General features: G+C 43.0%; 1 protein-coding gene across 1 annotated transcript in view; it reads left to right on the top strand.

Annotated features, from left to right (window-relative positions):
- Nucleotides 1-13,534, top strand: part of Lama1 (laminin subunit alpha 1) — a 138,474-nt gene that overhangs the window by 44,553 nt on the left and 80,387 nt on the right. The window contains exons 4-12 of the mRNA XM_052750175.1: nt 2,237-2,479; nt 3,520-3,699; nt 6,344-6,433; nt 6,842-6,959; nt 8,634-8,812; nt 9,461-9,566; nt 10,363-10,523; nt 11,559-11,699; nt 12,905-13,078. Of these exons, the coding sequence (XP_052606135.1) occupies nt 2,237-2,479; nt 3,520-3,699; nt 6,344-6,433; nt 6,842-6,959; nt 8,634-8,812; nt 9,461-9,566; nt 10,363-10,523; nt 11,559-11,699; nt 12,905-13,078 (1,392 nt within the window). The remainder of the gene's footprint in view (nt 1-2,236; nt 2,480-3,519; nt 3,700-6,343; nt 6,434-6,841; nt 6,960-8,633; nt 8,813-9,460; nt 9,567-10,362; nt 10,524-11,558; nt 11,700-12,904; nt 13,079-13,534) is intronic.

The following is a 13,534-nucleotide window of genomic DNA, read 5'->3' as shown; positions in this document are numbered from 1 at the left end:
TATATATTCATACACAAACATGTATGCATACCTGCAAACATGCAAAAGCTTTTCTGTACACATTTACATATATGTGTTATGTATGCAAACATCCCCCACTATACTGAGAGCAATGCTCCAAAGCCCCTCCACAAAACCTAAATCCACGGATGTTGGTTTATCAGTTATTTTTCAGTGTTTCCACAAAGTGCCTGATGGAAACAACTTCTTGGGTCCACAGGTGTGCACGTGCACATGCACACACACACACACACACACACACACACACACAACACACATACTACACACTCACATACCACACACACTACACACACAAAGAGATACAAAAAGATTTTGGATGCTAGAAGTGATGTTTGAGAACGGGGTTTGAATAGTTGATGAAGAGTCATGTAACCGTACAATCTAGCATCCTCTCACTGACTGTAGGGTAGGATTTGACAGATTTTCGAATCAACATGAAAACAGGAGTTGTCGGAAAGCAAAACCCCATCTCAGAGGAGTGAGTGAGTTGTGGCTGGAAATGCCCGGAGTGGTGCTGGGCGGTGGAGAGATGGTGCCTCATTCGTGCTGGATCTGGGGCTAGAGATAAAAAACCCTGTTCAAATCTGACCATTGTCTGGCCACTTCCTGCATCCCACACCAGCCTTCCTCCCTTGTGCATCTTCCCTGGTTGACGGCATTGTTTTCTAACTAGTAGCTGGCACAGTTTTAGGGTCATAGCAGAGTGAATAGAGAGTGCACAGTTCATAATTCCTCACTCTTTCACCTGGAGTTCTTCTGTTATCATCCTGAATTAGTGTGAGGTGTTTGCACACCCAATGGTCCTATGTTCATCTACCACATCCACTGATGTTTTATCAAGGGAGCCTGTAGTTTACTAAGTCGTGCGTGTTCTGCATGTTTTGACCACAGTATAATGGCGTATGTCCACAGTGATGGACCACATAGGGTCATTTCATATCCCTCCCTCCCCTGAGTCCCAGACGTCCTCTGGTCTTTTTACTGCCTCCATAGTCTTACCTTTTCCAGAATATCCTACAGTGAAAACCCTGCAGCATGCTGCCTCTTCAGAGTGTCTTCTTTCAGTTAGCAGTGTGCCTGTAACTCCTGTCTTTTTTGCCGCTGTATAATTTGTGTGTCTCTCCACTGATTGGCATGCCATTTGGGTACATCATTTATTTATAGAAACACTTTTTATTGTGTCTGAGTTTGGACAGTTATAAACAAAGCTGTTGGAGTCATCTTTTCAAGTTTTCATTTGGGTAATTATCAACAAGCACAGTTATTGGTTCATACAGAGGGTACTTATAATTTCATATGAAACTGTGGCACTGGTGTCTTCATGTCTTCCTGTCACTCCACATCTTGGCCAGGATTTGGTACTGTCCATGCTTTGGATTTTAGCCATTCTAGTAGACTGGAATGAGCTATGTTTCTCTCATTCAGTGTTCTCTCCAAATCACTATAAGAAACATATTTAACGTTATCATTAATGTAATATAACACTGCCATTGTCAGATACAGACACAGAAACAGTGGAGCAATCCCATATTAGTACTAACACGGAGAGTGAGAAGAATTGAGCATGTGTGTTGTTTTTGTTGTTGTTTATTTTGAAAACAATACCACCGAGAGTACATGCTTCTCATTGCCAGGTGTGAACAGTTATACTCAAAAGCATAGAAAGACCCAATTGTGTGATGATGCTCTCCAGGAACACTCTGGCCTTCGAGCATTTGCAAGTGCTGATTCTGTTTAATATTTTATACATTTCATGTGTACAGCATAATTATTTGTTGTACATGCACACCATGAAATAACCACAATATATCTGCAACTCCAGCATTATCATCACTGTGTGTGTGTGTGTGTGTGTGTGTGTGTGTGTGTGTGAGAGAGAGAGAGAGAGAGAGAGAGAGAGAGAGAGAGAGAGAGAGAGAGAGAGAGAGAGCACACAGGTCTCTCTGTTTAGTAAATTCCAACAGAGTCCAGGATTGTTACCATAGCAACACTGTTATACCTTGAACCTGCACATCTTGTCTGTCCTGCACAACTAAAATCTGTACCTAGCATCTGTCCCTTGTCCTTCTTCTGGCCCCTGGTAACCAGAGCTCTACACTGTGTCTGTGAGTTGGGCCATTTTGGGTTCACACACAAGCAAGTTCCGGTAGAGCTTGTCGTCTTGTGTTTGACTTATTAATTCCAGATTGAGATTTTTCTAGTGTCTTTGTTTCAGGTCTTTCAAGTTGCATATATCATCATCAAAGCCGCCAATGCCCCTCGACCTGGAAACTGGATTTTGGAGCGATCTGTGGATGGCGTCAAGTTCAAACCCTGGCAGTACTATGCAGTCAGTGATACTGAGTGTTTGACACGCTACAAAATCACTCCAAGACGGGGACCTCCCACTTACAGGGCCGACAACGAAGTGATCTGCACCTCCTATTATTCTAAACTGGTTCCACTTGAGCACGGAGAGGTACTGTGTCCATTGCAGAAATGGCTCCTTGTCATCAGAGGCCCTGCCTCAAATGGTACTGTGTTATCCCTCACGGGAGCCTATGTCGAACATTCAAAAATCAATCACCCGTAATCCAAAGGTGTGCATGTGGCTACCTCCCTGTTTAAAGTGGCCTTGATGGTGCCTGTTTTATCTCGTTGATTTCTTCCCAGCATGCAGTTCCCTCAGTTTTCACTCTGCTGTGTTTGAACAACCCCAGTAGTCCCCTCACCCCCAGACTCTTTCCATAAGATCAGGGCAAGAATATGTGTTGTATTAAAGAGAAGCCAGGCGAGGTGGCATAGAAGTGTAATTCTAGCTCTCCAGAGGCTGAGGCAGGAGGATCATGAGTTGGAAGGGATACATAGTAAGACTTTGTCTTCAGTAGCAGTAAGAACATGGGTAGACGAAAACAAGAGGGCAAAGGTGCTTCTAAAAGGTATAGTTCCTCATTCTCCCTCCTGTTCAGGGGTTTGGAGGATGGGGCTGCCCATGACTTAGGTGCTCAGTGCACGCTTCGATCAACTCAGAGTGAAACAGAACCAGTCCGTTCTTCACTAGCACCTTGCTTGATGAGCAAACACTGTAAAACTCTCACGTGCTCTCTGTGGTGGGAGCTGGGCACGATGCTGTAGAGTTGACTAAGAAAGCGGCATCCTTAAGGTTTGAGGCATATTTTTCTTACCCTCTCTAGCCTGTTCATGGCATTAGGCATTTGCTGTAGCATAATGGTAGGTCTTCAAAGACCCTCGCGATGCAGGGGGAAGGGCATGGCTTCAAGAGTGACAGACATCTTTGAGGTAGTGGCCTGGGTAACCCCACAAACTGAGATAAAATGAGGGTCACTGCTTATGCGTACTTAACATATGTTAGATGGGGTGTTTTGTGTTTGTTTGTTTTGTTTTTCTATATAGAACCTAGCTTTTAGATTTATCTTTGTAAAGACTCTGATGCAGTTAACCAGCATGCACTGTGTATGATGTTGGGCAAAACTGACATGTGCTTTGGGCTGTGTCCAGATTCACACATCACTCATCAATGGCAGACCAAGCGCTGATGACCCTTCACCCAAGTTGCTGGAATTCACCTCAGCGCGGTACATACGGCTCCGTCTGCAGCGCATCAGAACACTCAATGCGGATCTCATGACCCTCAGCCATCGGGACCTCAGAGACCTTGACCCTATTGTCACCAGACGTGTGAGTATGGGGTGTGTCCCTCACCACTGGGAAGAGCTTATTTCAGGGCGACATATTCTTTTCTTTGTTTCCTTTTGGTTGGCTTTTTGCCTTCCCAGCCATCCTTATTTAAATGTACAATTGAGTATAAAAGGCATGTCAACAAACATTTTTATGTCCCTCCCATCCCTTTGGAGTGAATTACTAGGTTGTGGGACAGCTATATGTGTCACTCAGCTGAACTTATTTAAAAGCCCATGCCACATTTTAGTCAGACCAGCAACATTGGCGAGCTCTGGGCCGATCACATAACAAATATCCAGTGTTGTCAGTCAGGCCCTGTGGGCTGTTGAAACGTTGGGATGGCACTCCATGGCTCCTCCTAGTGGTGTTTATTTGTATGTCTCTGATGACCAGGGTGAGCCTGTTAAGCTGACTTTTTTGGAGTTTTTTTTTTTTTTTTGGTCCATTTTCATGTATTTTTTGTTCAGACCATATTATGGATATCATCTCATTGAATTTTTCTGTTAACTTTTGAAACTGTGACTTTTGATAAACAGAGATTTCTTTTTGGAGAAATCCATCTTTCATATTTTTGGTTTTGTTTTATTTTTAATACTTTCTGTATTCTTTAAAAAAAAATACTTGCTTTTGCTGGGTTTCCAAAGATGTTATTTTATCCTTTCTTCTAGCAATTTTATGGTTCTGGCTTTAGCATTGATAATCCACCCCAAATTAACTTTTGTGTTCGGTGTGAATTTGGACTCAAGGTTCCTCCATGTAATGTCATTACTACAGAAATAATTGACTTTCTTCTGTTAAGTAATTTTTATGCTCTTGTTGGGTACCATCTGACTTTATTATTCTGAGTCTGTCAATCCATCGATCCAGTGGTCTATCATCATGCCAGTAACAAGAATTTGGTTACTACAGCTTTATCTAAATCTCATGGTCAGGTGCTGCAGGGTCCAGATTGCTTTGGCTATTGTAGATTCCTTGAATTCAATTTTAAATCTTTATTTTTTGTATGTAATTTTGTGTTTCTGTGTAAACATATTCTTTGTGTATGTGTGCAAACATATTCTTTGTGTATGTGTGCCCTCAGAGGCTGAGAACAGGTATTGTGTCCACTAGAGCTGGAGTTATAGGCAGTTGTGGGTTGCCCAGCATGGACACTAAGAGCTAAAGTCTGGTCCTCTGGGAGAGCAGGAAGTACTCTTAAATGTAACTATTTAGCACCCCTTATATTATCTTTTAAAAATATTAGAATCAGTTAATTGTTGTGGACTATTAGTGTTACATTCATTTATGCTGCAGAACATTTGTTTAATGATTCAAAGATGTGTTGCATTCTTTTATGTTGTATTTGTTTGACTCTGTGAAGCTGTGTTACTTTGCCTGTCTAAAGCACCTGATTGGTCTAATAAAGAGCTGGACAGCCAATAGCGAGGCAGGAGAAAGGATAGGTGGGGCTGGTGGGCAGAGAGGATAAACAGAAGGAGAAAAAGAGAGGGAGGAGCAAGGAAAGGAGGAGAGAGGAAACCAGCTGCCAGCCACCCAGCTACACAGCCAGCCACAGAGTAAGACATAAAGAAAGGCATCTAGAATAGAGAAAGATAAAAGCCCAGAGGCAAAAGGTAGATGGGATAATTTACGAAAAGTTGGCTAGAAACAAGGCAAGCTAAGGCCAGGCATTCATAGGATAGAATAAGTCTCTCTTTGTGTGATTGTTTGGGAGCTGGATGGTGGGCCCCAAAGAGTAAAGAGTAAAATAAATAAATAAAATGAACCAACAACAGTTAATTTCTACCCAGAGATAAAAAATGCTGGCTAAGATTTTCATGAAGATTCCATTCTTTGGATCAATATGGGAAGATTTTTGGAAGACATTTAAACAATATTGAGTCATCCAACCCATAGACTTAATGATACTGTCTGCACTTAGGTGGCTCTGCCTTAAGTCCCCTTGATGATATTTTATCATTTGTTAGTAAAGCTGTTACTCAGAGATGCAAGAAGAAAACAGAGACATGCGGTATGTGTGTGCAGGACTGAACCTGCATCATTCATAGCTGGCACGATCATGCATGCAGATGACATACAAAACAAGTACTAGAATAGCCACTGAGGTTAGCAAGGTAGTCATGCCAAATCAACCAATAAAAGTAAAGCACGTTTCTATATAATGGCAGCAAACAATGGAAAATAAAGATAGAAAATGTGTTAACAGGAAGAGACAAAAGTATGAGGCAGTGACGCAAAGTGACGTCAAAGGAAAGACACAGCTCGAGCGCATCTGAGACTCTCCATCTTGATGACGATGTATCTGCCTTCCTGTGCACCTTGTGCTCACCTCAGTAGTCCTAGGAAATTGAGCAGCGTGAGTTGTGAAAAGGACTGTTTTGGCTAAAGGCCAAACCATGTTGGAAAATTCTTTTAGACTCTCCTAGGTTCCTTCTGTTGGTGAGCGGACTTGAGCATTCTTGGTTTGAACTAAGCACCAAGGTTCTTTGTGTGTGAAGTAACATTTCAAATGCACATGTACTTAATTTAGAGTTCTGTAAGTCACTCATGAGCCCAGCTGGTGTTTGTGGGGTGCCATCATTTTCCCTGTGCCAAAGTAAAAGGGTTTCTCACTTCTGTTTGTTACACCCCCTTTTCTCAGTATTACTATTCGATCAAAGACATTTCCATTGGAGGGATGTGCATTTGCTATGGCCATGCTAGCAGCTGCCCGTGGGATGAAGAAACAAAGGTTAGTTCTAGTGTTTTATAGTTACTGAAACCTCAGTATAGAATAATAATTATTCTATTTTTGATGCTGAAAAATGTATTGGTAAACATCAGAAAATCATCAAGCAAATGATGATAAAATCTCTTAATAACTAACTAGTCCAACTATTGACAAGGACTCCCAACCCTAAAGTCAACGCATCCTTTTAAAGAACATTCTTGTCAGTTAACCCATATCTTAGTTGTGTTCGTAATCAGGTTATGTGTGTATCTTCTCCAGAAGTTAAACCTACTTGTTTGATACAGTCCCATATGCCTCCCTGTAAAAAGTGACCACATACTGTCTTCACATGATCACTTTTTTCCCCTTAAATAAAATTAAGAAAAATACAAGTTTTTAGCTTTCATTTTGTATCCTTGTTTTGCTCAGCAACTGCAATGTCAGTGTGAACATAATACATGCGGTGAGAGCTGTGACAGATGCTGTCCTGGCTACCATCAGCAGCCCTGGAGACCTGGAACCATTTCATCGGGGAACGAATGTGAGGGTGAGTAGACTCACAGCGTAGAGAGGCAAGGCTCCTGCTTTGCATGCTTAAGCTTATAGCATCTTGATTATTATTATTTTTTTCTTTTTGTTTTTTTTTTCAAGACAGGGTTTCTCTGTGTAGCTTTGTGCCTTTCCTGGAACTCACTCGGTAGCCCAGGCTGGCCTCGAACTCACAGAGATCCACCTGGCTCTGCCTCCCAAGTGCTGGGGTTAAAGGCGTGCACCACCACCGCCTATCGCATCTTGATTATTATGATGATTAGATAACTTGTTATTTTTAGCATTTCAAATACTGCCCAAAGCTGCGTATCACCTTGGTGACATTTAAGGCCTAAGGGTGTATCCTTATGGATTCACTATTTTACCTAATTTTTTTGCCCATGTGTTTGTTTATGGGCTGCAAGTTTGAAGTTGAAATTAATTAGTTAGTTATGGTGCTAGGAAATGCCCTCCCATGAGGTACATCCCCAGCCGTAGTCACTTGGGCCAGTGAGTTTGCTAGCTCCGCAGGTAAAGGCACATGCCACCAAACCCAGTGACCTGAGTTTGAGCACTGGGACCCATGCGGTGGATGGCAGGAACCAACTCCCTTTCTGCTGTGTTTTGATCTCCACATGCAGCTATGGACTGCACAGGCTGCCCCCCAAATCCTCTGAAACACACACATACAAAATAGTAAATAAAGGTTAAATTTAAAAAAAAATATTTCACTTTACCTCCCTCCTTCCCACTTTTTACTTCTTGGTATGTTTTTTTCCCCTAAGAATTTATGTTCTATATGAATACATTCCTATTTTCAATGTTTCTTACATGGAAAATGACATAATAATGCATGCCATTCTACAGAATTGCTTTCTTTTAGCCATTATTTATTTTTTATTTAGCTTTTTCCATATGTCTATGTATATTTTGCCTGCTTGTATGGTCTGTGCATCCCTTGTGTACCTAGTATCCAGAAGAGGGCATCAGATCCCCCAGAACTGAGGTTATAAATGGTTGTGATCTGCTGTGTGGGCATTGGGAATTGAATCTGGGTCCCCTAGAAGAGCAGCCAGTGCTCTTAAATATGAGCCATCTCTACAGCCCCCAGAATTGTTTTTTAATTTCAGACCTGGGCTTCACATTTACAAACAAGCGGACCCACCCTCCAAGCCTACCGTATCACTTTTTTGAGGGGGAAACAGGGTCTCCTTCTCTAGTTCAGGATAATGTCAGACCCTGTTCCACTTCAGTTTCTAAACCTTGAGATTACAAGTGTGCACTGCCACACCCACCCAGTACATTTCATTATTCTGATAGCAAGTCCCATTTTTTCCTCTAGAGTATTGCCTTTATCTTTTTAAAAAGTATTTATTTAATTTATATGGGTGTTTTGCTTGCATGTAGTCTATGCCTAGTGTCCAAGGAGGCCGGGAGAGGGCATAGGATCCCCTGAGATTGGTGTTAAGGATGGTTGTGAACCACCATGTGGTTGCTGGAAACTGAACCCTGAACCTCTGGAAGAACAGCCAGTGTCCTTAACCACTGAGCCATCTCTCCAGCCTTTGCCTGTGTCTTCTGAAATTATTTCTGCTAGAGTTTTAAAGCACAGACACTTACTTCATGGAATAAAGGTTTTCTTTAGGTAGGACACATTATGCATGTTAACTGAGATATTAAAATATTCTCCTAGAATGCAATTGTCACAATAAAGCCAAAGACTGTTACTATGACGAGAATGTTGCAAAGGAGAAGAGGAGTCTGAACACTGCTGGGCAGTACCGTGGGGGAGGGGTTTGCATCAACTGCCTGCAGAACACCACGGGGGTCAACTGTGAGACCTGCATCGATCAGTATTACCGACCTCACAAAGTAAGTGTGCTTCTTCCTGCAGCCCAGCTCCACTGCCTTCAGGGTGGAAAACACACCTCATTAAATCTTGACCCCTATTCTGAAGGATCTTTTCTTTTCTTTATACTTCACCGTAAGAGTGTTCTTTCAGATTTTTGTCTCCTACCGTGGCTTGCTGTCTTGTTCAAAGTGGGAATATGCATGCATTATTATTTAACTTGAATCAGGGTCCTTCGAGCTATATGATTGAAGATAATTCTAGCTATAAATGTACAGACTCAGTTAATAACTAAAGGGTTCACACCTTGTGCATAAGATGCACTCACTCAACCCTCCATTGACTGGTAGGTAGCCAGACCCTTGGAGTGGCTTGTTCATTGGCGATGCTCAACTCTGGCAGTTATAGATGTCAGAGAGGGAAGGGGAACTGTGGAAACAAGAAAAGATGACACCTTTCTGGTGATACTAACTGCTGTCCCTATCAAAAAGATGTTTAGAGCCTCTTGCTTGGGGATGTTTTATCTTTCTGACACCTACATCCTCCCTTACACAAAATCTCTGCAATAGTCTCACCTGCAATAGGAAGCTGATACCTTGACATTGTGATTATTATTTCAAATCATGCCATTATTCCTGGTGAGGTCATCCAGGACACCTTCTGCCTTTCAGGTATCTCCTTATGATGACCAGCCTTGCCGTCCCTGTGACTGTGACCCTGTAGGGTCCCTGAGTTCTGTCTGTATCAAGGATGACCTCCATTCTGACTTAGCCCATGGTAAGAACTTGGTCTGTTTTTATGTGTGCAGTTGATCTAGGGTGTACATGTGGATTGTCAGTGTTGGGTAGAATTATTTCTGGGATGTTTGAGGAGATGACCCTGTGTTAATTCTTTTGTTTACCAGGTATTTATTATCTCCCACATGCAAATTGAGCCTTCTAATATGTGGGGCTTTGGGGCACCACCTCATTCTCTTCCTCTGACTCCAGGAGGGTCATGTTGTGTGGGCATCACTATTACAGTTCTTTCTATTATGAGTAATATTTGTTTGGCTACATCACATTTTATATATTTAAGTCTTTATCAATTGATGAATGGCTATATAAAACTTAATATTTCTATTTACTGAACGAATCTAAAACATTGACTGTAGCTGTGATATGCCTACTCACCCATCATTAGTGGGTAAGCCTTGGGTTGATTCGTACCTTCCGGCTGTTACGACTAACAGGGCTGTAAGCGTTTGCGTAGTTCCTTTCGTGGGTGTGTGTTTTATTTTACTCTGGGATCGGGAGTGGGTTGCAGTATCCCATGGTAGCTCTGCCTGTGGGTTTCAATCTCAGTGTCTCTCTTTACACCAGCACTATAGCAAACTGTGGCCTATAGGCCCATCTGCATAGTGTTTCATTTGAATGGAGAGAGCTGGGGACATTGCATATGTATTGTCCATGGCTGTGTGAGAGCTAGGAGAGTGCCTTGTTTAGTTAGCTTTACCCGGGATTCTGCTCAAGGAGGCTGCAGTTTGCACTTGCCAGCCCCTGCTTTGAGTCAGTGCTGCTGTTTTCTCCCCCAGGGAAGTGGCCAGGTCAGTGTCCATGTAAGGAAGGTTACGCCGGGGACAAATGTGATCGCTGCCAGTTTGGCTACCGGGGTTTCCCGAACTGCATCCCCTGTGACTGCAGTACTGTTGGCAGCGTGAATGATGACCCGTGTTCAGAGCCGTGTCTTTGTAAGGTGAGTGTGGAAGTCAGAGAAGCTTGGGGTGTCTTCTGGGGTTCTCCATCCCACTGGCTCAGATGATCAGGTCTTGCGCAGAACAGAGAGGTTTAAGTAGAAGCAGCATGTCACAGCAAGCTGGTGCCCTTGGATTTAGATGGGCACCTGGCATCCTCTTTTGTGGCACCTCTATGACTTCTTAGATGAAACCCAATGCTGCATGCCATTTCCTTGGCATTGGCTTAATTCTATGGCATTGTCTTCCAGCTCTGTGTTTGGAGGAGAACCAGGTAAATATTGAATTCCCCTGAACTCTAATGAAATGGAGATCGGTTATCTTGAATTTCTCCTGAGTGAAAATTGTGTAATCATAGGAATGCGTAGATGGGGTGCCCGAGGAGGGTCTTATTTGGCCATAGGATATTAATAACCATTTTCCTGGAATTCTTGAGATTTCCTGTTTGTACCTTATGTCTTATTCCCAAGAACGCAGAGTCTTCAGTCTGTCAAAATAAGCCTGGGGTATTTATAAGTAAAACAAATAACCATATAGCCCTCTTTAAATCTTAAAATGTTTGTACAAGCAAGGCATGGTTGTGTATGCCTGTGTTCCCAGTGCCTAGAGGGGCTTGAGAAGTGGAGGCCAGCCATCCTGAGCTACACGGTAGAACCTGTCTAAAAAACAAAAAAACAAACAAACAAAACTAAAACCAAACAAAATGCAAATATAAATAAATAAGCAAATAGCTTTGATTTAATGAAAGATTTAAAACAAAACAAAGCAAAATTACATGGTGATCAAGCGCTAACATCTGAGACTCGTTCTTGGTCACAGAATCAGACCAGTTGTTGTGGGCTCCCCGTTCATAAATATCAACTGTCTGAGGCTCCCCATGCACTGTGACTATTCATTTAACCGACTATTTATTACCTGTTTTTGCTTTGTGGCCCTCTCCTTATCGATACCATTTTCTTCTGTCTCTTTGGATACATTGACCTCACCAGCTAATCCTTTTTTTCTTTTTTCTTTTTTTTTTTTAATATAACTTACAGAAAAATGTTGAAGGAGAGAACTGTGATCGCTGTAAGCCAGGATTCTATAACCTGCAGGAAAGAAACCCCCAGGGCTGCTCTGAGTGCTTCTGCTTTGGCGTCTCTGATGTCTGTGACAGCCTCACGTGGTCCGTGAGTCAGGTGGGAGACACTGCGAGCTGGTTAATAATTGGGTCATGGAGGCCATCTGTGGCCAGCCGTATTAGAAAGCCAGGAGGCCAGCTTTCCCTAAGCCATTCTCTTCCATTCGGAGAGGCCAAGGCCCCGATCCAAGGCGGCCCACTCCTCGAAGCATTGATGCCATATTTTCGTTCCAATTCGTGGGTTTATTTTCATATACATTTTCTAGTTGAAATAATTGGCTGGAATGGTGCTGTAGAATCCCCTTTGTTTCCATTTCTTCTGTAGGACACACTTGGGGTCATGGGAATTTTTCATTTCAAAGAAGCTGGGAGTGGGAGGCATTCCAGGGCTGGGAGTAGAACGAGCACAGATGGCCTGGAATTGGAAGGATAGGCAGGGTGTGGGGTATGGGGAGCTCTGGGGCAAGGAGCTGGAAGTTCAGTGTGTGATGGCTAGAGGTTAGGGAGGGGCTACTGGGCTCCGGGCTTAGCCAACTACTGACTGACCATTGTGGTCTCCACGCTGCGGGGGTGCGGGGGTGCGGGGAGGGGGGGCTCTCATCACCCCTGGGCAAGTGACATGTTGGCAGGACAAGGTCTGAGGTTTTCATACACTTTTCATCATTTGGCTCTAAAGCAGGACTAATAAAGAAAGGATAATTCGAAATAGGAAGATACTTTAATCACGACATGTATAGACTGAGCACCCCTCAGCTAAGATGCTGGGGAGCAGAAGCATTTTGAATTTCCTTTTTTGGAATATATATTCTTATCTCATGGACACCTTATCCACATAGTCTGACTATAGGTTTTGCATCATGTTTTGGGTATATGTTTTATGACTCAAGTGAGGCCAGGTTTCCATTTGTGACTCTAATAATTCTGGATTTGGGGACATTTGTAGATTAGGAATATTGAACTTGTAGTAGTTTGTTTGTTCTTATTAAATATCCAAGCTTTGTAACTGTGATCTGCATGGTTGTGCTCCTCAGTTGTATGTAACTGATGTGGGTTGGAGGTGCGTGCCACGTGCTCAGCTTGCCTGTATTCTTTGACTAGTGGGAAGTCCCTCATTGTGCTTCAGGATGACATTCCTGTTAGCTCTGTCTTGAGCATAAACTCGTTCCCTCTGTCCCCTTGTTGCAAAGATATTTATACAGGACTGGATGGAATCTAAGATGACACTTATGCCATATTCTAAAGTCCTTAAATTTTTTTTTTAAGGTGACCAATATGTCAGGGTGGCTAGTCACTGACTTGATCAGCCCAAATATGATCCGGTCTCAGCAGGATGCACTGGGTGGGCGTCATCAAATCAGCATCAACAACACGGCTGTCATGCAGAGGCTGAGATCCACGTACTACTGGGCAGCTCCTGAGGCCTACCTCGGAAACAAGGTGTGTGCGTGAGGGGAGGAACAATGTTGAGCTAGAAATCTCAGGGAACACTAAGAACTCAAAGCACACTTCCTGGCCACAAGTTTGCTTGTGTTTACAGCCATTGTGCATACCACACCGAGCACTAGATCCCATCCATCCTTATGGGACTATGTTACAATATCGCATCGTCCTCTGCTCTTCTGCCTCTGGTTCCTCAGTCTTGCGAATCTCGTTCTCTTCACCATGACTGACTTTCTCCTTTATTCCTCTGGGTCCTTGAATAAGTCAGACCTTTACGGAGTGTTAGCAGCAGACTGCAGAGTGGCCCATGGCACAGTCCAGGACACCTAGGAAAAGGCTCCTCCAGGGGAGTGTCTGCTCTGCTCCCTGTTTCTACATCCAGGGAAACGGATGCACATGGGAAGGTCACAGAGGACCAAAATAATGCCTATTTTAATTTAAAGAAAATGCAAG

This window comes from Peromyscus californicus, unplaced genomic scaffold (assembly GCF_007827085.1).
Source record: "Peromyscus californicus insignis strain IS unplaced genomic scaffold, ASM782708v3 Scaffold_21__1_contigs__length_65335640, whole genome shotgun sequence".
NCBI classification, from domain to species: Eukaryota; Metazoa; Chordata; class Mammalia; order Rodentia; family Cricetidae; genus Peromyscus; species Peromyscus californicus.
Note: the sequence above shows the minus strand (reverse complement) of the source record. Positions and strands in the feature narration are given on the sequence as shown.